Below are 21,410 nucleotides of genomic sequence, written 5' to 3'. Positions count from 1 at the left end.
TATAATAATTTAATTTCCTCTTACCTGCCATGTGAGTGGTGACAATGGTGAATTAACTTCATCTGCTGAGACACTAAAAAATTAAAGATGCCTTAATATGTAAAAATATTTAGAATTATCCTTATGTATACATTATGAACATATTATACACATGATCTTAGCCAAAAAGCCGAGAAGGAACGAACAAATTATAAAATTGTCTCTCGTTTTTTTTTTACCAGAAACCTGAAGAATTTACTCATGTCTATACTTTGAACTAATAACATAAAACTTAAAGTTGACAAAAAAATATTTAAGTCCCCAATTAATTATAATCCTTCAAAAAAACATCAAAACGGGCCTATTTAATATCACCCTATGCATAGTACTACTCTAAGGACTTTTTAGAGGCCAAAAGAAATATAATATCTAGACACATAAAAAGAACAGATAATATTTATTACATTAAAATCATTACCCAAAACTAAACAAACAAACCAAAAATACCGAAGTCATTATTTTTTGTTTATTGAATTACTGATTATGAGCCTGTAATATTTCGTTCTGACACATAGGGGCTATGGTAGAGATTCTTTTTTTTTTTTTGGTTAATCCTAACCCAAGGATATTTTTTCCATTATTTTTAGAGAGAGTGGAAGCGGGGGATGGAAGGAGGGGGAAGTGACAGGGAGGGAGAGGGAGAAGGAGAGAGGGAGAGAGATAGAGACATCTATGTGAGAGAGACACATTGGTTGCCTCCCACACTTGCCCCAACCCAGCTGGGGACTGAACCTGCAACCCAGGTTTATGCCCTTGACCCAGAATAGAACCCGGGACGCTTCGGTACAAGGGCCAACGCTATAATCGCTGAGTCACACCGGCCAGGACCGAAATTCTTTTTATCTAGATTTTTTGTGGAGCTAGATAAACTGCATGCAATTGTTAGGCAGCAGACTTGAACAAGTAGCTCCTTTACAAAAAATATACAAACAAAATGAGCACTAGAAATGGTATTATTAAACATTATTACGAAACTTCTGTAAAGTACAGTAAGAAAAAAACATTTAGGGAAACAAGATGGCCGTGTAGGTAACAGCTGCACCCACCGCCTCCCACAACCACATCAAAAGTACAACTAAAATACAGAACCACCAGCACTCAGAGCCTCCTAAAATCTGGCTGCACAGAAGCCCCACAACCAGGGAGCTGGAGAAGCACCGAGACCGGGAGGAGGGGTGGAGACGTGGGCGGATAGGGGCTGAATCGGAGACTCAATGCGGATCCACACCCGGTGCCGAGGTTTAAACCCGGAAGGGAATCTCGGCGGTGGGGGTTTTCCAGAGGAGTGAGGGGTAGCAGGCCCCCAGCCCAGGGCTCCAGGGCTGGGAAGAGATGTCCCCACAACTTGGGGCTGTAAAACCAGCGGGGACTGTCTCTGAGGGTTGCGGAGGCTGCGGGACTCCCAGCAGCTCCTCTTAAAGGGCCCAGCACGGACTCACTAGGACGCGCTCCCTCTGAGCCCAGTCAATAATGGGGTGAAGCCCTGGGGAGGGGGTGGAAGCAAAGTAGAGTCGGTCAATTGGGGGGGGGGGGAAATGGGACACCTGTAATACTTTCAACAATAAAGATAAATTTTAAAACAAGAAAAAAAGATTTAAAAATTAGAAACAAATTTCCAAAATTTACAGAAAACATAATTGCCCAAGGGAAAAACACACACAAAAAGTCTATTATTAAGAGAAGTATGGTTAGTAGTTAAAGAAAAATATATAAAAGTTAATAGCTTTCCTATATATCAATTACAATCAGTTATAAAATGTATTAGAAAAAAAATCTTATTTATAAAAGAAGGAAAAGGGAAAGATACCTAGGGGGAAAAAATTAACTAGACATGAACAAGACCCACATGAAAAAGTTACAACTGTCTAGTAAGGGACTTGAATCACTGCAAAGTTCTTAGACAGAAAGACTAAATATTACAGATATAACTTCTCCTTCAAACTAATAGCTGAAATGAACTATAACAGTAATTTTTTTTAAACAAAGAAGGTCAGCCGGCATGGCTCAGTGGCTGAGCGTTGACCCACGAACCAGGAGGTCACAGTTCGATTCCTGGTCAGGGCACATGCCTGGGTTTCAGGCTTGACCCCAGGTAGGGGGCGTGCAGGAGGCAGCTGATCAATTACTCCCTCATCATTGATATTTCTCTCTCTCTCCCTCTCCCTTCCTCTGTCTGAAATCAATGAAAAAATATATTAAAAAAAGTATTTGGGGGGCTTGTTTTGGAAATTTGATAAAAAAATTACAAAGTTAATTTGGAAGAATGGATGACCAAGAAGAGAAAAGTTATATAATAAATGGGACTTAATTAGTAGGAAATTACATATATTTTATTAAATTAAATAAGTCAATTAGTACTAGCTCCAGAATTTTTAGATTTTTCAGTGGAACAGGCATAAAGGACCACAACTAGAAAAACTTATGACAAAAATGAAATTTAAAAATATTGTGGAAATGATAGATTATGTAACAAATAGTGTTGAAACCACTGGTTAACCAACTGTAAAATATAGAAAGAAAAAAGAAAAAGGGAAAGAAGGAGAGGAAGTGAGAAAAAGGAGAGAGGAAGGGAGTGAGAAAGGGGAAAAAAAAACTAGATTTCTTACAACAGATCAAATACCAAAATTAATGGACAGAAAGATTTAAATATAAATAAGGACAAAATCACATAAATATCTGAAAAATACTGCAGTAATTTTTTGAATGTTGGGGTGGAGAGGGTGTAAGGGAAAAACCATCAAAACTAAATACTGACAAATTACATAAAATGTAAAAATTAGATTTTGCATCTGGCCAAGATAGAATTAACAGTGACCAGATTTATACCCTGACTGAAAACAACGAAAGAACAGACAAAATATATAAAATTATACTTTCCAAGTCATTAAATATTAGGCAAAAAACAAACAAACCCAGACATCTATCCCTGAGAGTGAGACATGGGTAACAAACAAGGCAAGCCCCACAATTAAGTCAGATTGCTGCAGGAAGAGAATTCCCAGGTCACAAGCCAGAGAGGGGGAACCAAGGTGGGGCCCATGGGGCTCCCTGAATTAAGGAAACAAAGCTGGGAGCCAGGGAGAAAAAGCTGGATAGAATTAACAGGACAAAGTAACAAAGAAAATGCACAGAAAAAGAATTTAAGAGCTCTCTAGAGGCATCCTTCAAATTTTCAGCTGAGTACTGACTGATCACTGATCATATATGTGAGGAAACTACCCTAGGCAAAAGAATCACCAAAAACATTAAAGAGAGTAATTCTTGGACTCACAGAGGACTAGAAATAGTACCAGTTTCCACCAGCCAGACTGGCAAACCTTATAGTTCATAGGCTATCAGGTAGAGTACTATGCAAGGTTTTACCTCATTAATGCAGCAAATTTGGTCCTAGACAAAATGCCTCATTGTAATCACATACATAACAAGTCATAAAACCAAGTCCCCAAAATATCAAATTGTTGTCCAATAATTTAACAACATCCCAGAACAAAGTAAAAGAATTATTTATAGCAATACTACAATATCCAGCACCCAAGTAGGTAAAGTTCACAATGTCTGATATTCAATCAAAAATTCAACCAGGCAATGTTCAGGAAGCTAGAGGAAAACACTGAACATGCTAAGTACAGGCATGATAGATATAAAACAGATACGAATCAAAGTTTAAGAGGTAAAAAAGTACATCTGAAATTAAAAATAAACTGGATGGGATTAAATGCAGATTAGGCATTTCATAAGAAATGATTAGTGAATATGACATTACAAAAGAACTAGCAAAAATCAAACACAAACTTCAAGTGGCCCAATACAGATGTAGTTAGGGTTCCAGAAGAATAGGTCAGGTGACAGAAAAGATACTTGAATAAATAAGGGCCCTAAATTTTCAAATTTCATGGAAACAATAAACCCACAAATTAGAAAGGCTCAATGAACTCCAAACAAAAGAAACATGAAGAGAACTACACCCAGATACATAATAATCAAATTACTTAAAAACAAATGATGGAGAAAATGTAAAAAGCAGCCAGAGAAAAAAGACACATTAGGTTCAATGAAACAAGTATTGACAACAGAGTTCTCATGGGAAACAACACAACCTAGAGGGTATTATACTCAGTGATATAAGTCAGTCAGAGAAAGACAAATACCACATGATTTCACTTCTATGAGGAATCTAAAGAACATGATAAAAGAACAAACAAACCAAACAGATTCATAGACACAGAGAACAGACTGATAGTTGCCAGAGGGGACAGGGTTGGAGGACTGGGAGAAAGAGGTGAAGGGATTAAGAAGTACAGATTGGTAGTTACAAAATAGTTGTTACAAGATAGTAGTTACAAAATGGGATGTAAAGTACAGCATAGGGAATACAGTCAATAATATTATAATAACTATGTATGGTGCCAGGTAGATGCCTGAAATATAGGGGGTATCACTTTTTAAAGTTTATGATTGTCTGGCCGCTATGCTGTACACCTAAAACTAATACAAAATAATATTGAATATAAACTGTAATTGAAAAATAAAATAAAAAATATTTCATCTCGCTACTAGGAACAGTACACAATTTAAAATTTTTAAATCATTTGTTTCTGAAGACTGTTGGTAACTGCGAACAACTGAAAGCAAAACCACAAATGGGGTGGGGCTACTGTATATCCAAGCGGAGGTGTTGAGTAAGCAACAGGTAATATAGCTCTGTACTATATACACATATACACACAAACATACACACATTACACATGCAAATATTCATGGACACATATAGATTAAAGGTCTAAGAAGAAAAATACCAAAATACTATGAATTGTCATTTCTGGGGAGAGGATAATGGGTGGTGTTTATTTTTTCTTTGTTAAATTTTCCAATTTCTCAATAATAAAGCTACATTACTCTTACAATCAGGAAAAATTAAAGAATTTTTTGTTTTGTTTTTAAATAAGGAATTGGGTGAATGTTTTGAAAATGAGTAGAAGTAATAATCCTGTAAAGAAAAGGCTAGGATTGGATATTACAGTTTTGAGGTTGAAGCAGTTGGGGATTTCTCAAGATAATGTTAGGAACCTGGGAAGGAAGCTTAAAATGGGAATGAAAGGAACTGAGAGGAAAGGTAGTAACAGAAACTTTAAGGAGAACAAATAAGTAAGATAACAGAATTAGTATTCAAAAAGGGAGAGTGGGTTAAATCCACTTAAATGAAAGTTGAGATAGATGAATGTTTCTAGACTTGGGTATGAAAAGTCATCTTACTTTTGAACTGAATTCTGAAAGCCTAAGTGAAAAAGGGAAGGGCAATCCTAGCAGAGAGACCAGGATACAAAACAGAGATGTGAAAGCGTGCTTAAATAAAGAAAAGAATATTGTTCCTAACTGCAAAAGGTGCCAGTGGAAGAGTTCATGAGATGAATCTCTGAAGGTAAGAAGAAACTCACTTCAAGCTTACGGGTTAAGTCAAACATTTTAGCTTTATCCTAAAAGCTAGAAAGAACCATTAGAAAATAATAAATGGGAGTCGCAGAGTCAGATTTGTGTCTTAGAACCATCACTCTTACATCAGTGCAGAATATAGATTTAAAGGTAGGCAAAACTGAAGAAAGGAGGTATGTTGGGGACTGTTGCAGTAATCTGGGTGGGAAAAGGTAGGGCCTGACCCAACACAGTTGCAATAGGAATGGAGAGGTTGTAATAGAGGCAAGTACTATTAAGAAGCTATAATTTTTTGTGACTGATTAGACAAGGAACGGTGCAACATGAGAGCAGTATGTGATGATTCCGAAGTTGCTGACTTGGGTGACTATAGTGGCATATTCATTCAGGCACAATATATGGGAGAAAAAATAAGTTTGGGGAAAATAAATTAAATTTGGACTGCGAGGTACCTAGGAAAAGACATCAGTGAGATGAGTAGATCTGGAGGAAGCAAAGTGTTCTTACTACCATGTTAACAAGAGTATGGTTAAAACCATACTTGGGATTCTGGAGCCAGAAAACTGGGTTTGAAACCTCACTGTATCATTTACTAGCTGTGTGACCTTGAACAAATTATGATAATTTCTGAGTCTCAGTCTTATAAAATGGGGGAGGACAATAATAACAATGTCATAGAGTTATTATGAGGATTAAATGAAATGATACATTTAAAGCACTCGAAAGAGTTACGCATATAACAAGCATTCAACAAATGTTAATTTTTTCAGTGTGTACATCTATAACTTCCCCCCACACCCCCCTAGCCTCCGACCTTTACAGTCCCATAGGAATGACTCAGGAGTTGAGTCTAACACAAATTTTCAAACCACAGAAAGAAAGAAAAAAGAAAAGAATAAATAGAAACTTTGAAGGTGTGTCGTGCTCTGGAAGTAATATGTGTGGACTTGGAACATACATTCATATAGAAGAACTTAGTAAAACCCAATCGAAATAAAAAAGTAAACAATAACACTGAGAGTAAACACAATCAATAACAAAGAAACACATTCTTCCTGGCAGTAACAGTCATACAGTAAATGTTTGCTGAATTAATAAATGAATAAATGATGCTATCATTAAAACAAAATGCTTGTATGAGCGCAAAGAGAGATCAAATCAGCATTTTACAATTTGTATCAAAAGTAAATTTAACTCATGCTGTAACACATTTCATTTCCTCTTTAAATTATCTAGTTATATTAAATCAATATCATTTATTCAATTAAAACCCACACATGGGAACATCACTGTCAGAGGATCAAGTCTCAATATAAAATATTAAATATGAGGACTAAAATAATTTTATACCTCTTTTCGCATTCCACATTTTCTTTTGGCTTGTTTCTTATAACAGAAGTTGAATGATTAAGAATCCTAAAAGTAAAATTAACACATTAATTCCAAAACGTATTAAAGAGAATAGTGTATACACATGATCTAAAAGATCTCCATAATAAACTGTATATGGTCCATGAAAATTTTTGCTAGAAAACAATATTTAAATATTATTTCGATCAGGTGTCCATATGCGCACTGGCTTTTATGAAGGAATGAAGCTCACCAACTCTTCCATGCATCTTCTTTTACAAACCCATTTTCAATGCTTGGATATCTTCCAGTCATTCTACTAGTGCCCTGTGCATATCTAACTTTTGGCTAGGACAGATGATAAAGAGATGCAGATTGTTTAGGTATCATTATGACTGATCTAGTTTTCCCAGCACAACAAATGATAGGGTTATGTTGATGTAATACATAATCATTTTGCCAAACCCAAAAAACCTTAATTCTAAATGCAAAGCCAGTAATAAAGTTCAACTCTTTGGAGAAAAAAAACCCACAAGTTTATCAAATTTTTAATAATCAAACGAAACAGTATTCAAAGAAAACCAAAAAAGAAGAAAAATAAAGAATGATAAAACCATTGCAGGAAACTATGTTCATAATTTTATATAATTCTAAGTATTAATTTCAAAGTCAAAAGTAATGAATTATTATCTTTCTTTAACATAAACGTATTTAAGAGTTCTTAGTATTTATTTATAATAGATATAAATGTAACTTAACTTAAAGTTTAGTTTTATAAGGAGTAAAATCTGCCTTTTATTCAAAGTAAAATCTTCATATTTCAACTGTAAAAGTATTATAGATGATAAAAGAACTTCAAATTAAAGTTACATATTGACTACTAAAATGCATACTGAAATAAATATAAATAGGTAGTTACCGAAAGATGGTTCACATAAAGAAACCAATTTCCATTACCCCAGTTTCCTCACTAGCTTGGATCTAGTAGAGCCTCACTAGGAAGAGTCACAGTGAGGCACAAAGGACATGCATCATAAGCAAAGCAGTGTAGCTTTGCACCAAACAATTTCGAGGTTTAATGATATACATTTATTCTTCTTTGTATGGACATACACTAAAATTATGCTGAATCCCAAAATGCAGAAGAATTGAGGTAATAAAATATCTAGGAAAACATTAGGAAAAAATACATCTTTAAAGAGTGACTTTTAAAAAAGAGATGTAGCCCGGCTGGGTGTGGCTCAGCGGTTGAGCATCGACCTAGGATCCAGCTGACTGGGGTCCGATTCCCGGTCAGGGCACATGCCCGGGTTGTGGGCTAGACAGCTGATCAATGACTCTCTCATCATTGATGTTTCTATCTCTCTCTCTCCCTCTCCTTTCCTCTCTCTGAAATCAATAAAGATATATTTTAAAAAATAAAATAAAATTTAAAAATAAAAAAAAATAAAAAAGATGTAGCAGTTTGTATGTACTATGAGGGGTGGGAATGTCAGAAATATTCCAGGGGGTGGTTCAAACTACAGCGCCCTTCACAACAGTAAATTCTGAATTCTCTCCCACATCACACTCACTAGTATTGTGATTATTGATGTGTATGAGTTATATTGGAGCAGAAAGGGGAAAAAAGTTGAAATCCACTTACCTACAAAACATATTTTACGCACCTGAGAATTCTCCTATGTAAAATTTTGCTGTGTACATTGATATTTAATCTTTTATTCTGTGATACTCAAAGTAAAAATAAACATCTGTTTTACTTATTCTAGATTAACACATTTCCCTAATCCAGTTACTGATACTGTACTTTAAGTAAAAGATTATACAATTCAGTTGCATCAACCTCGCCCTTTAATACTTAAGGCTTCCACAAACTCTAGATACCTTGATGCACGTCCTGCTGTTCTGGCCCTCTGGAAGAGTCTTTCACTGAATGATGCTCTATAACATAAAGGCCTCCGTCTGTATTCACATTTCACGTACATCAACCAAACCAAAAGATGGGAGAAGAAAGATGTTTTGGGAGAGGACAGGGAAGTCATTAGTAAAGCAAGCAGAAAGAAAGAATGGACAGATTTCAAGGGTTGAGAGGACTACCTAATTAGTTATAATGTCTTAGAGGTTAACATGATGCTTCTCAAACTGGAATGTTCATATAATCAGAAAAAAATTCACATGAAACAGGTAATGTACATGATTTCTGTAATTCTAAACCAAAATAATAAACTCAAAATCTCATTTTGCTTTCCATAATTGTTAATTATACTTCAATATAACTTTTCATAATTACTTTTTTATTTATCCACATTACATAATACTCAGAAGCACATCTTTCCACAATAAGTAAAAATTCTCAGGATACACCTAAAAGGAAATAAAATAATTATTAAAAGGAAAGACATAATAGAAACTACTACAGAACAGAATAAGTTAGCAGGAATGAACATGCAATGGGAACCAGTCAACTCAAGCCATTCATTGCAAAAGCCCAGGGAGCCAGAGCCTGAGAGTTTTTTAATCATAAATGGGTGCTGCATCTATTAATATTATTATATGATTGCTATCCTTTATTTTATTTATGTGATGTACCACGTTAACTGATTTGCTGATCTTGTAACCACCCTTGCATCCTCGGAATAAATCCACCTTGATCACAGTGTATAATCTTTTTAATGTATTGCTGGATCTGGTTTGCTAATATTTTGTTGAGGATTTTTACATTTATGTTCATCAGGGATACTGGCCTATAACTTTCTTTCTTTGTAGTGTCTTTATCTGGTTTTGGAACTAAGATAATGCTGGCTTCATAAAATAAACTTCAGAGTCTTCCCTTCTCTTAACTTTTTGGAATAGTTTGAGAAAGATAGGTATTAGTTCTTTGAATGTTTGGCAAAATTTGCCTTTGAAGACTTACAGTGCAGGACATCTGCTTGCTGGGAGGTTTTTCATTATTGCTTTGATTTCATTTGCTATAATCTGTCTGTTCAGATTTTCTGTTCTTCTTGATTCAGTTTTGAAAGATTGTATGTTTCTAGGAATTTATCCATTTTTTTCCAGGTTGTTCAATTTGTTGGCATATAGTTGTTTGTACTATTTTCTTACAATCTTTTATATTTCTGTGGTGTCAGTTGTCACTTCTCTTTCATTTCTGATTTTATTTATTTGGGTCTCTTTCATTTTTTCTTTATGACTGGGTAAAAGTTTGTCAATCTGTCAATCTTGTTTATCTTCTCAAAGAACCAGCTCCTGGCTTTATTGATCTTTTGTGTTGATATTTTTATTTAGTCTCTATGTCATTTATTTTCACTCTAATCTTTTTATTTCCTTCTGTCTACTCAGTTTGTTTTTTGTTTATTGTTCTCTTTCTAGTTCCTTAATGTGTAGTCAGATTGTTTGATATTTTTCTCACTTCTTGCGGTAGGCCTGTAATGCTATGAAATTTCCTCCTAGGACTGCTTTCACTGTATACTATAGGTTTTGGGTTGTTGTGTGTTCATTTTCATTTGTCTCAAGATAACTTTTGATTTCCTTTTTGATCTCATTGTTAACTCATTCGTTGTTTAGTAACATGTTATTTAGTCACCATGTGTTTGTGTGTTTTTCACTTTTTTTGTATAACTGATTTCTAGTTTCATATCATTGTGGTTAGAAAAAATGCTTGCTATGATTTCAGTCTTCTTAAATTTACTGAGACTTGTTTTGTGTTTTAACATGTGGTCTATCCTAGAAAATGTTCCCTGTGCACTTGGAAAGAATGTATATTCTGCTGTTTTAGGGTAAAATGCTCTGAAGATATAAATTAAATATGTCTGGTCTAGTGTTGTTTTTTTAAAGATTTTCTTATTGATATTTTTAAAGAGAGAGAGATAGGTAGGGAGAGGAAGAGAAAAACACTGATGTGAGATCAAAACATCGATCAGCCACCTCATTCATGCCCCCCACCCATCCTCATGCATGTGCCATGACTGGGAATCGAACTGGCAACCTTTTGGTGCATGGGACAATGCCCAGCCAACTGAGCCACACCAGCCAGGGCTGATCTAGTGTGTTTTTAACACTGCTGTTTCCTTTTTTATTTTCTGTTTGGAAGATCTATCCACTGATATCAATGGGGTTTTAAAATCCCCTACTATTACTGTTTTATTGTCAATCTCTCCCTTTACGCCCATCCAGATTTGTTTTATATATTGAGGTGCTCCTATATTGGGTCCATAAATGTTTACAACGGTTATATCCTCTTGTTCAATGGATCCTTTCATCATTATGTAGTGTCCTTCTTTGTCTTATATTATAGCCTTTGTTTTAAAGTCTATTTTGTCTGGCATGAGTAATGCTACCATAGCCTTTTTTCATTTGCATTTGCATTTGCATTTGCATGATATATCTTTTTTTATCCCTTTTCTTTCAGTCTGTGTGTATCTTTCATTCTGAGGTGAGTCTCTTGTAGACAACATATATATGTCTTGTTTTCTTATCCATTTAGGTACCCTATGTCTTTTGATTGGAGCATTTACTCTGTTAACATTTAAGGTGATTATTGATAGGTATGTATTTATTGCCATTTTATTCATTTAAAAATGTTTTTATTGATTTCAGAGAGAGGGAGAAGGAGAGAGACACTGATGAGACAGAGAAACATCGATCAGCTGCCTCCTGCATGCCCCCCACAAGGAATCGAGACTGCAACCTGGGCATTTGCCCTTACCAGGAATTGAACCAATGATGGTGCATGGGACAATACTCAACCAACTAAGCCACACCGGCAATGGACATTTTATTCATTATAACTATGGTTTTTTTTCTATCTCTTTTTAAAGACCCCTTAATATTTCTTGTAATTCTGGTTTGGTGGTAATGAACTTTTTATGCTTTTTTCTTGTCTGGGAAGCTATTTATTTCACTTTCAATTTTGAATGTTAACCTTGCTGTGTGGCTCAGTTGGTTGGAGCCTTGTCCTGTACACCAAAAGTTTATGGGTTCAATTCCAAGTCAGGGCATATACCTAGGTTGAGGGTTCAATCCCTGATCAGGGCACATATGGGTGGCAACCAATCAATGTCTCTCTCTCTCTCTCTTCCCCCCCCCTCCCTCTAAAAATCAATAAAAAATATATCCTCAGGTGAGGAATAAAAAAAAAACACCTCTTAGCAAAGTGGGAATAGAAGGAACATATCCCAACATAATAAAGGCCATATATGGTAAACCCACAGCTAACATCATACTCAATGGGGAAAAGCTAAAAAGTGTGTCCCTTAAGATCAGGAAAAAGATAGAAATGTCCACTTTCACCACCCTTAATCAACATAGTAATGGAAGTACCAGCCACAGCAATCAGACAAGAAGAAGAAATTAAAGGTACCCAAGTTGGAAAGGAAGAAGTAAAACTGTCATTATTTGTCATTATCAGATGACATGATAGTGAATATAGAGAAACCTAAAGAGTCCACACAAAGACCTACTAGAACTGATAGGTAAATTCAGTAAAGTAGTGGGATACAACATCAATAATCAGAAGTGAGTTGCATTTTTATACACCAATAATAAACTATCGGAAAGGGGAAATAAGAAAGTCCCATTTACAATTGTCTCAGAAAAATAAAATACTTAGGAATAAATTCAAACAAGGAGCTAAAGACCTATACTTGAAAAATTATATGACAATGAAGAAAAAAACTGAAGATACAAATAAATGGAAGCATATACCATCCTCATAGACAGCAAGAATTAACATTGTTAAAATGTCCACATTACTCAAAACAATATTCAACACAATTCTCATCAAAATCCCAATGGCGTATTTCACAGAACTAGAACAAATAACCCAAAAATTTATATGGAATTGCAAAAGACACTGAACAGCCACAGCTATTGTGACAAAAAAACAAAATTGGAGGTATCACACAACCTTATTATCAAAGTATACTACAAGGCTATACTAATCAAAACACCATGGTACTGGGATAAAAACAGAGACACAGATCCATAGAACAGAACAGAGAGCGCAGAATTAAAACCATGCCAATATGGTCAATTAATACTTGAGAAATGAAGCAAGAAGATACAATGGGGTAGAGAGAGTCAATTCAATAAATGGTGTTGGGAAAACTGGACAGATACATGCAAAAAAATGAAATTAGACCACCTTCTTATACTATACAGAAGAATAAACTCAAAATGGATTAAAGAGTTAAATGTAAAACTCAAAATCATAAAATTCCTAGGAGAAAATATAGGCAGTAAACTCTAGGACATTTCTTTTAGCAATATCTTTTTCTGATATACCTCCTCAGGAAGGGAAACAAAAGAGAAAATGAACAGATGGGACTACATCAAAATAAAAAGTTTTTGCACAACAAAGGAAAGCATCAACAAAATGAAAAGACAACCCACTGAATGGGAGAACATATTTACTAATGATATATCTGATAAGGGGTTAATATCCAGAATTTATAATGAACTCAGACAAGTCAACACCAAAAGAACAAACATTCCAATTAAAAAATGGATAGAAGACCTGAACAGACACCTCTCCAAAGAGGACATACAGATGGCCAATAGACATAGGAAAGATGTTTGATGTCACCAATCTTCAGAGAAATGCAAATTAAAACCACAATGAGACATATCAACTCACATCTGTCAGAATGGCTATCATTATTAAATCCACAAACAATTGTTGGCAAGGATGCGGACAAAAAGGAACCCTCATGCACTTCTGGTGGAAATGCAGGTTAGTGCAACCACTATGGAAAACAGTATGGAGGTTTCTAAAAAAATTAAAAATGGAACTGCCTTATGACCCAGCGATTCCACTTATGGATATATATCTAATGAAACCTGAAACACTAATTCAAAAGGATAAATGCACCCCTATGTTCACTGAAGCGTTATTTACAACAGTTAAGATATAGAAGCAACCCCACTGTCCATCAACAGATGAGTAGATTAAGAAAAAGTGGCACATATACACAATGGAATATTACTCAGCCATAAAAAATATTGAAATCATAGTATTTGTGACAGCATGGATGGACCTAGAGTATTTATGCTAAGTGACGTTAAGTCAGTCATAGAAAGGTAAAGACCATATGATTTCATTTATATGTGGAATCTATACAACATAAAAGAACAAACAAAACAAAAACAGACTCAGATACAGAGAACAGACTGATGGTAGGGGGTCTGGGGGACTGAGAAGTACATATTGGTAGTTACAAAACAGTCATGGGAATTTAAAGTACAGCATAGGAAATATAGTCAATAATATTGTAAAACTATGTATGGTGCCAGATGGGAACTGACAATATTAGGGGTGGTGGGAACACTTTGTATAACATTATGTATCTATCCTGTACACCTGAAACTATAAATAATATTAAATGTAATTTGTAATTGAAAAATATAAAAGGGCTTCCACTGATTTTATACTCATTCACATGATGTCTTTCTCACTGCCAAAGACAAGCATTTGGAGACAGCCTACCAGAGAGAGAAATGCTCACTGACTAAGAATCAGATCAACGTGAACCTGTTCCTCACATCATCGTTTAATTATATAATTAAATTTATTTCTAAGGAGTTTACACATATCCCAAGTAACTTGGAGTCTGATAAAAAGCACACTATATGCTTATGACACATCATGGAAAAAATGTTTACAACATATTTAATGTTACTGTAAGCTAAAATGACTATCAACAAAGAAATCAATTATTATTTAGCACACAGGAATAAAAAAGAGGTACCTAAGCAATAATTACATATAGTGACAATGTAAGTATATTCTCTTAATTGTATATGTAACTTTACATTTCTCTCCTAAGTATTACCTATTGTCTTTTAGCAGTTACTCCCTTCAAATAATGCTTAAAATGGCCCTTTTGTTTACTGAAAACTTCATATACTTTGATAATCTTTAAATAATCAGATTTAATGATTATAAAATTTGCCTATTTAAATATCATTACTAAAAAATACCTGTTCTTTTGCTCTTGGTGCAATAACTGAGCGGCTACTTTCTTCAAATCAGTTACTTCCTTCAAATCGTCATCCTCTTCCTCTGCAAGTTCTTTCCCAAGTCTGAAAGGTGACACAAACGTAGTTATCCAAAAAGTAAGACAGAAGATTTTTTCATTTATTTTATTTTTGTTTTTATTTATTGAATTTATTGGGGTGACAATGGTTAATAAAATTACATAGTTTTCAGGTGTACAATTCTATACTACATCAACTGTATGCTGTATTGTGTGTTCACCACCCCAAGTCAAGTCTCTCTTTATTTTATGCCTGCTTCCAGAATTAGAAGCCATTTTGTTTTTAATACCATGTGAAAGCTAAAATCTTAATGTCTTTGTATTTAAAACATTAAAATAAGAAATAAGGAATATTTTAAAAACATAAAAACATACCTATCTTCTCTACTAAACAGAAAATGTGGCATACTGGTTATATTAATATAATTAATAACTAACAAAGTGAACTGTAGTATTACTTTTTTGTAATTTCCAAAATGTGTAATGGTCATAGTAATTTAATAATGCATACTCCCCAGTCGTGAGTGTAATAAGAACTGCAGAGTTCTATATGGCCAGTCTTTATAAATAAATATAAAATGTTATGAAAATTTCATTCTATTAAACCACCTTGTTTATATCAGTTTATTTATATTGATCTTGAAAATCTCTGCAAAATGTTTAAGTAGAGGAAAAGCAAAATAGGTTTGAATCAGATTGGCAAATTTGCCAAAAAATATTAATTAAAATATGTAATTTTTATCATTCAAAGAGAACAAAGAAATTTTCAAATAAATTGTCTCCAAACTATACTAATTTTATCCCAGAGGTATTTAATTAAAAAAACACACACAGTATAAAATCCTAAGACTTTATATCTTTACCGTAACTTGCATGCCACTGGTGACTGTCAAGTTTAGGCAACTGTCCTCATGAGATCAAGTGAGAAAGTAAAATAATTAAATATAAAGAGTATAAGACAAAGCTATGTATCTCCTTATGATGTTACCAGAGATGATTAATTAAGGACATTTAAAAAGTTACCAATGAGGTCAGTGAGAGGAAGCACAATGAAAAGAGAAGAGCTTAGGGATCAGAGGGGGCTCAGTATACCCCCTAGGTTCTACTGGACACTAGCTAAGCAATATCAGGCAAGAAACTTCAGTCTCCAAGCTTCCCCTTCCTCATCTGTAGAAATGGGGACAATATCTACCCTGCAGGATTTAGGGAAGATTATATAAGAAACATGGGAAAGTACATAGCACAGATCCTGGTAGGTGTGGTAGGTATTCAAAAACTGCTCCTCCCTTCCTTCCTGCAGCTGTGAAAGAACTTAAAGGGGGAAATGTGATAGGTCATATTCCATCATTTCATAAGATAAATGATACAGAAAAGGTCCAAAGCACAATTATTTTAATAAAATATGAAAATACCCTTAAAATTACTATAACCAGTCTGATGAAAAGTATATTTTCTAAATGAAAGAGTTAGACTAAGAGTCAGAACACCTAAGTTGCACACACTGGAAATGCTGGGTCTCAGCTTCCTTATTCCTCAAATGATGCCAATACCATCTACTTTAAGGACTTGTTAAATAGCTCACATGAGGCAATGTGAAGGTACCGTCCTCCTTAATAATAATCATGGGAGACATTAATGGTACACTTCTAGGAGGGAGGGACAATGTACATACGACACTCAAATGCTTACTATAATTTTCAATTTAACTGAATAATGCAAGCAGATAAAATATTTACAAATTATCTAAATATAATGGGTAAATCAACAAAAAAAATTGTATTCTTTAAGGAGGAATATCTAAAAATATTTCATTTATAAGTAACATTTCAATTTGAGAATTTGTGGTGCTTACCTTTTTTCATCTTCTAATTCTTCATTTTTCTCAGATTTTTCAGGACCTTTTTCTTTTCCCTTATAGAAAAGAAAGTTATTTTAAATTGTATGGTCCCATTTTTTTGTGAGATCAAGGAGAATATGTTATTAATATTTGTTCAAAGTTTTCTTTACCTTAAGGAAAGAGACAAAGGATCCAATATGTGCATCTCCTTGTTCAGGAACTCCTGCATCTTCTGTGTTGGAGTCAAGAAAATCATACACCTCCTGGTCTAAGTATAGAATATTTATTAGAATATATGAATATGTGCTCTGATACTGAAGTGCTTAGAATAAAAGTGTATTTTCTCAATGAAAGAGTTGGCCAAAGATAACAGTTTTCAAAGCCTATTTTTAATAGAAGATCCATTCTTAATGAGGGCTATGTACATAAAATAAATGTAGCAAACACCATATGGATTACCTTTCTGAGAATCAGGTTTACTTCCAATTGAATGACTGTCATTTTTTGATGTCTGGTCTCTATTTGATTCTGAGACTTGAGAGTGAAGGCTGATTGTGTCATCATCTGATGGCTGAAAGAAATAAGCCCAAGTACCAATGAGGAATTTTAAAATATGATTAAGAATTAAGTTACTTTAATTTCACATATGAAGTGTAGAATATCTACTTTACATCTCCAGTTTCCAAATCAAAAATCAGTATGTTAAGGTTTACTGTTGTGCTTTTAAAAATGTGCATGTCTATTTTCATTTGAAGTCATCAAATGTAATGATGATTATACTTTTAAGCAAAATAAATCAAGTATATGCAAGTGTCTATTTCAAACCTCTAATAAAATTTTAAAACAAAATAGATCAGCAATAAAAAATACTCACTTCTGTTGCAGATAATCGTTTCTCTCCATTATCACTTCCAATTCCAGAGTCAGGGCCAGGATTTTTATTTGGATAAAAATCTTCCATACTATGGAAATAGAAATTGTAAGAACAGTTAGGGTTTTCTTCTTAAATAGATAATACAGACTTTGCCTAAAATTTTCCTATATAACACAGAATATACACTTTTGATGCCTAAAATCCATAAGGACATGAGGGGGGGAATGTCAGAAATCTTCCTACAAAACACTTTATTCGTGTCCCTCATGAAATATTTTTCCTTCATATGCTCTGTTATAAAGTGTCAATTGTTAGTAATGGCCTATTATTTCTCCTGAGAGATTCAGAAAATCAGATAGCCCTGCTACAAAATCATCTTGATAAAAGACCATTCTGTTCTTGTCAGTTTTGACAAATTTCACCATAGAAGGATGAAATATTTTTAAACTTTAATTCATAGTTTCTTCTTCATTAGCTCTAAAAAATATGCTTTATCTGTATAAATAATGTCCATTTACTAATTGAGAAAAGATAAAATACAAAACAAAGTTTGAAAAGTATTGAATAAACAATTGTTTTGGTGTGAGGTCAGAGCTGTCTTTGCAAATTTCTGAATACACAGTATGCCACCCAGGTAGCAAAGTATTTTTCACTTTAATCTGTAAATTCACCAAACATTCTACATTGACCACTTATCAGGAACTGGGCTAAGTACTTTAAAGACAATACCTCATATATTCCTTATAAAAACTCTAGCAGGTTGTTGGTGTTTTCTCATTTTACAGATGAGGAAACTGAGACCAGGAGAGGTTGAACAATTTACTCAATGACATGCAACTAGGAAATGGCAGTCTAAATTTGATCCCAAGATTATCTAATACTAATGTCGCTGATCTTAATCACTATGCTATATTTCCTCCCCAAATACTGATTTTTATACTTTTCTGGAGTTTATTAATAAACTTAGGGAAGCAATTACCAACTGTGAGGCACTATGCTGAATACCTGAGATGAGGTGAATTAAAAAATGGTTGACCTCAAAGGGCTAGCAGACCAGAGAGGAAAAAGTATGTATGTTTATATGTTTTGAAGACTGTGACAAAGGTAAATATAAAGTGCTGTGAGAAAGGAGATTAACTATTCTCCTTGGTAAGTTTAGGAAAGGCCTTACCCAAGAAAATGGCATTTGAGCTTAGTCTTGAAGGATAAAAAGACTCAGTAATTGTTAATATTTGTTGAGCATCTACATTGTGCTAGGTACTTCATATTTTACTTATAATCCTTACATTCTGTAATTTATGCACTATATCTTTTTACAAATGAAGATAATAAAGCTTATAAAAGTTAACTTTCCAAGGGGAAAAATTACAACATTTACTGAATATCATTTACTGAACTAGTTGACAAGCAAACATTTATTTTTTTGTATTACTATTAGCATTGTTATTTTTATTATTATTAAATACTTCAGATTTACATAGAATGGAGCCCTACATTGTACTTTCAAGTATGGGCTTCAAAATTATTTTTAAAAATCTATTATTTTCATTCTTTTTTATATTTAAATTTTATTTTTCAATTACAATTTACATTTAATATTGTTTTGTATTAGTTTCAGGTATACAGCATAGTGGTTAGACTATCATATACTTTACAATGTGGTCTCTCCAATACTTCCAGTACCCACCTGGCACCATACATAGTTATTACAATACTATTGACTATATTCCCGATGCTGTACTTTACATCTCCGTGACTATTTTGTAACTACCAATTGCCAAGCACACATTTAATTCTCACAAGTTTATGAAGTGGGTATTGTTAACATATTAAAAAAAGAAACAAGCTCAGAGAGATTAAACAACTTACACAGTCCACAGAGGAATTAAGAGGTTAAACTGTGATTAGAGCTGAAATCCATCTGACTCCAGCGCACAATAATACTATGTACTATACTAAAATATATCTGTGAATTTCTAAAAGATGACAATGATAATAATAAGCTACTCGTTGAAGGATTATTATGGGTAAGGCATTGTGTTAAGTACTGTACATACATTATTTCACTTAATCCTGACATCATCCATATGATTATTTTTGTGTTTACATATAAGAAAACTGAGGAGCAGAAAAAGAAAAAGAAAGCGGAGGACCAGAGACATTATGACATAAGAACATAGTTTTTAAGAGTCAGAACAGGGTTTCAGAGGCACTTTACGTCTGACTCCAAATGCTGATATACTTAACTACTATAATGCCTATCTTTGTAGAATGAAGAGTTTAAAAACTAGTCAAGGCATGGAAGGGTATTACAAGTAGTAAGAACAATATAGGCAAGGGTGTGAGTGCGAAAGTGAAATGTGCATACAAGAATTTTCTAGGTACTTCAATACAGGCTGTGAATGGGAGACTAGCACACCCAAGAGCCAACTCATAAGTAAACTCTTGATCCGCATTGTCCAATACAGCAGCCACTGAAGTATATGGCTATTGTGCACTTTAAATGTAGCTAGTCCAAATTGAGGCATGCTGTAAATGTAAATAAAATACTCATCAGGTTTCAAAGATTTAATAGGAAAAATAAGAATGTGACATAACTCACTAATTATTTGTATTTAAATTAGATGTTGGAATATTTTGGATTTACTGAGTTAATGTGAATTGCTAAAATTAATTTCACCTGTTTCTTTTTTACTTTTCTTAAAATAGGTTACAAGAAAATTTAAAATTCCATATGTGACTCACATTATGTTTTTATTGGGTGACACTGCTAGAGACCATTTCCAAAATATATCTCAATCTGTCCACTCCTTTTCATTTCTACTATAATCATGCTATTGAAGACCCCTTGATAGACACTTTGCATGCAGTGTCTTTTGGTAGTACTGCACCAACCTAACAAGTCACTCTGCTTCTATTTTTGTTTACTTCCATTCTATTCTCCCTGTAATAGCTAAGATGTTTGTTGTTTTTTTGACATAAATCAGATCATGTTATTCCCCTGCTGTCCAATGAGTTCCCACTGTACTTCAAATACAATTCAAACTCCTTACCACAGCCTCCAAAGCCCCCACATGACCTGAGTTCTGACTAACCAAAAACAACTCATACCATTCTACCCTTTAGCCATGCTGCTTCAACCATGCTGGCCTCCATTCAGTTATTTTAACATACCAAGTCTCTTCCTAACAAGGCCTTTGCACATGTCATTACTTCTGCCTGAAATGCTCTTCCCCTCGCTCTTTACACAGCTACGTTTTCTTCTTTTCAGGTCTTGACTTAAAACCTCACCTTACCAAGGAGACATTTCCTATCTTTACTCCTGAAACATGTTCCTTTCTTTTATAGCAAGGAAATTTGAAATTATGTGTATTGTGCTTTATTAACTGACTCCTCCATTAGACTGTGAGCTACATGAAGGCTGACACCAATGTGTATGTCATTCAACAAAACATACCCTGAATATACCAGTAGGCATGCTACTGATATTTGTAAAATAAATAAATGACTGATATAATAAATGCCATTACTAAAGTAAATTCATTTTGAAATAAATATAAAACAGACTAATAGAGATTAGAATATGAATTAAGTCCAATTTTTATAGAATCATTTGGTTTACTATCATTCATAATATTAAACAAAAGAATCTTTAGGAACTAAAGATTACCACAAGAAAAAGTCCTATTTGGGAATTCCAGAACTTGTACTGTTAACAGCAGTACTTACTATATTGCCATTCTATTTAGGCAGCAGAAAAATTCAAGAAAAAGTCCTATTTGGGAATTCCAGAACTTGCACTGTTAACAACAGTGCTTACTATACTGCGATTCCAAGTAGTATAAAC

General features: G+C 34.0%; 1 protein-coding gene across 2 annotated transcripts in view; it reads right to left on the bottom strand.

Annotated features, from left to right (window-relative positions):
* Positions 1-21,410, bottom strand: part of LRCH2 (leucine rich repeats and calponin homology domain containing 2) — an 87,929-nt gene that overhangs the window by 22,431 nt on the left and 44,088 nt on the right. The window contains exons 7-13 of one of the 2 annotated variants that reach the window (XM_016213557.2): positions 17,564-17,651; positions 17,149-17,260; positions 16,860-16,957; positions 16,705-16,763; positions 14,797-14,898; positions 6,820-6,885; positions 25-73 (exon numbers count right to left, since the gene is read on the bottom strand). In XM_016213557.2, coding sequence (XP_016069043.2) covers positions 25-73; positions 6,820-6,885; positions 14,797-14,898; positions 16,705-16,763; positions 16,860-16,957; positions 17,149-17,260; positions 17,564-17,651 — 574 coding nt within the window. The remainder of the gene's footprint in view (positions 1-24; positions 74-6,819; positions 6,886-14,796; positions 14,899-16,704; positions 16,764-16,859; positions 16,958-17,148; positions 17,261-17,563; positions 17,652-21,410) is intronic. The other variant, XM_087829449.1, reaches the window with a different exon arrangement.

The sequence above is a fragment of the Miniopterus natalensis genome, chromosome X (genome assembly GCF_054644295.1).
Source record: "Miniopterus natalensis isolate mMinNat1 chromosome X, mMinNat1.hap1, whole genome shotgun sequence".
Lineage (NCBI taxonomy): Eukaryota > Metazoa > Chordata > Mammalia > Chiroptera > Miniopteridae > Miniopterus > Miniopterus natalensis.
Note: the sequence above shows the minus strand (reverse complement) of the source record. Positions and strands in the feature narration are given on the sequence as shown.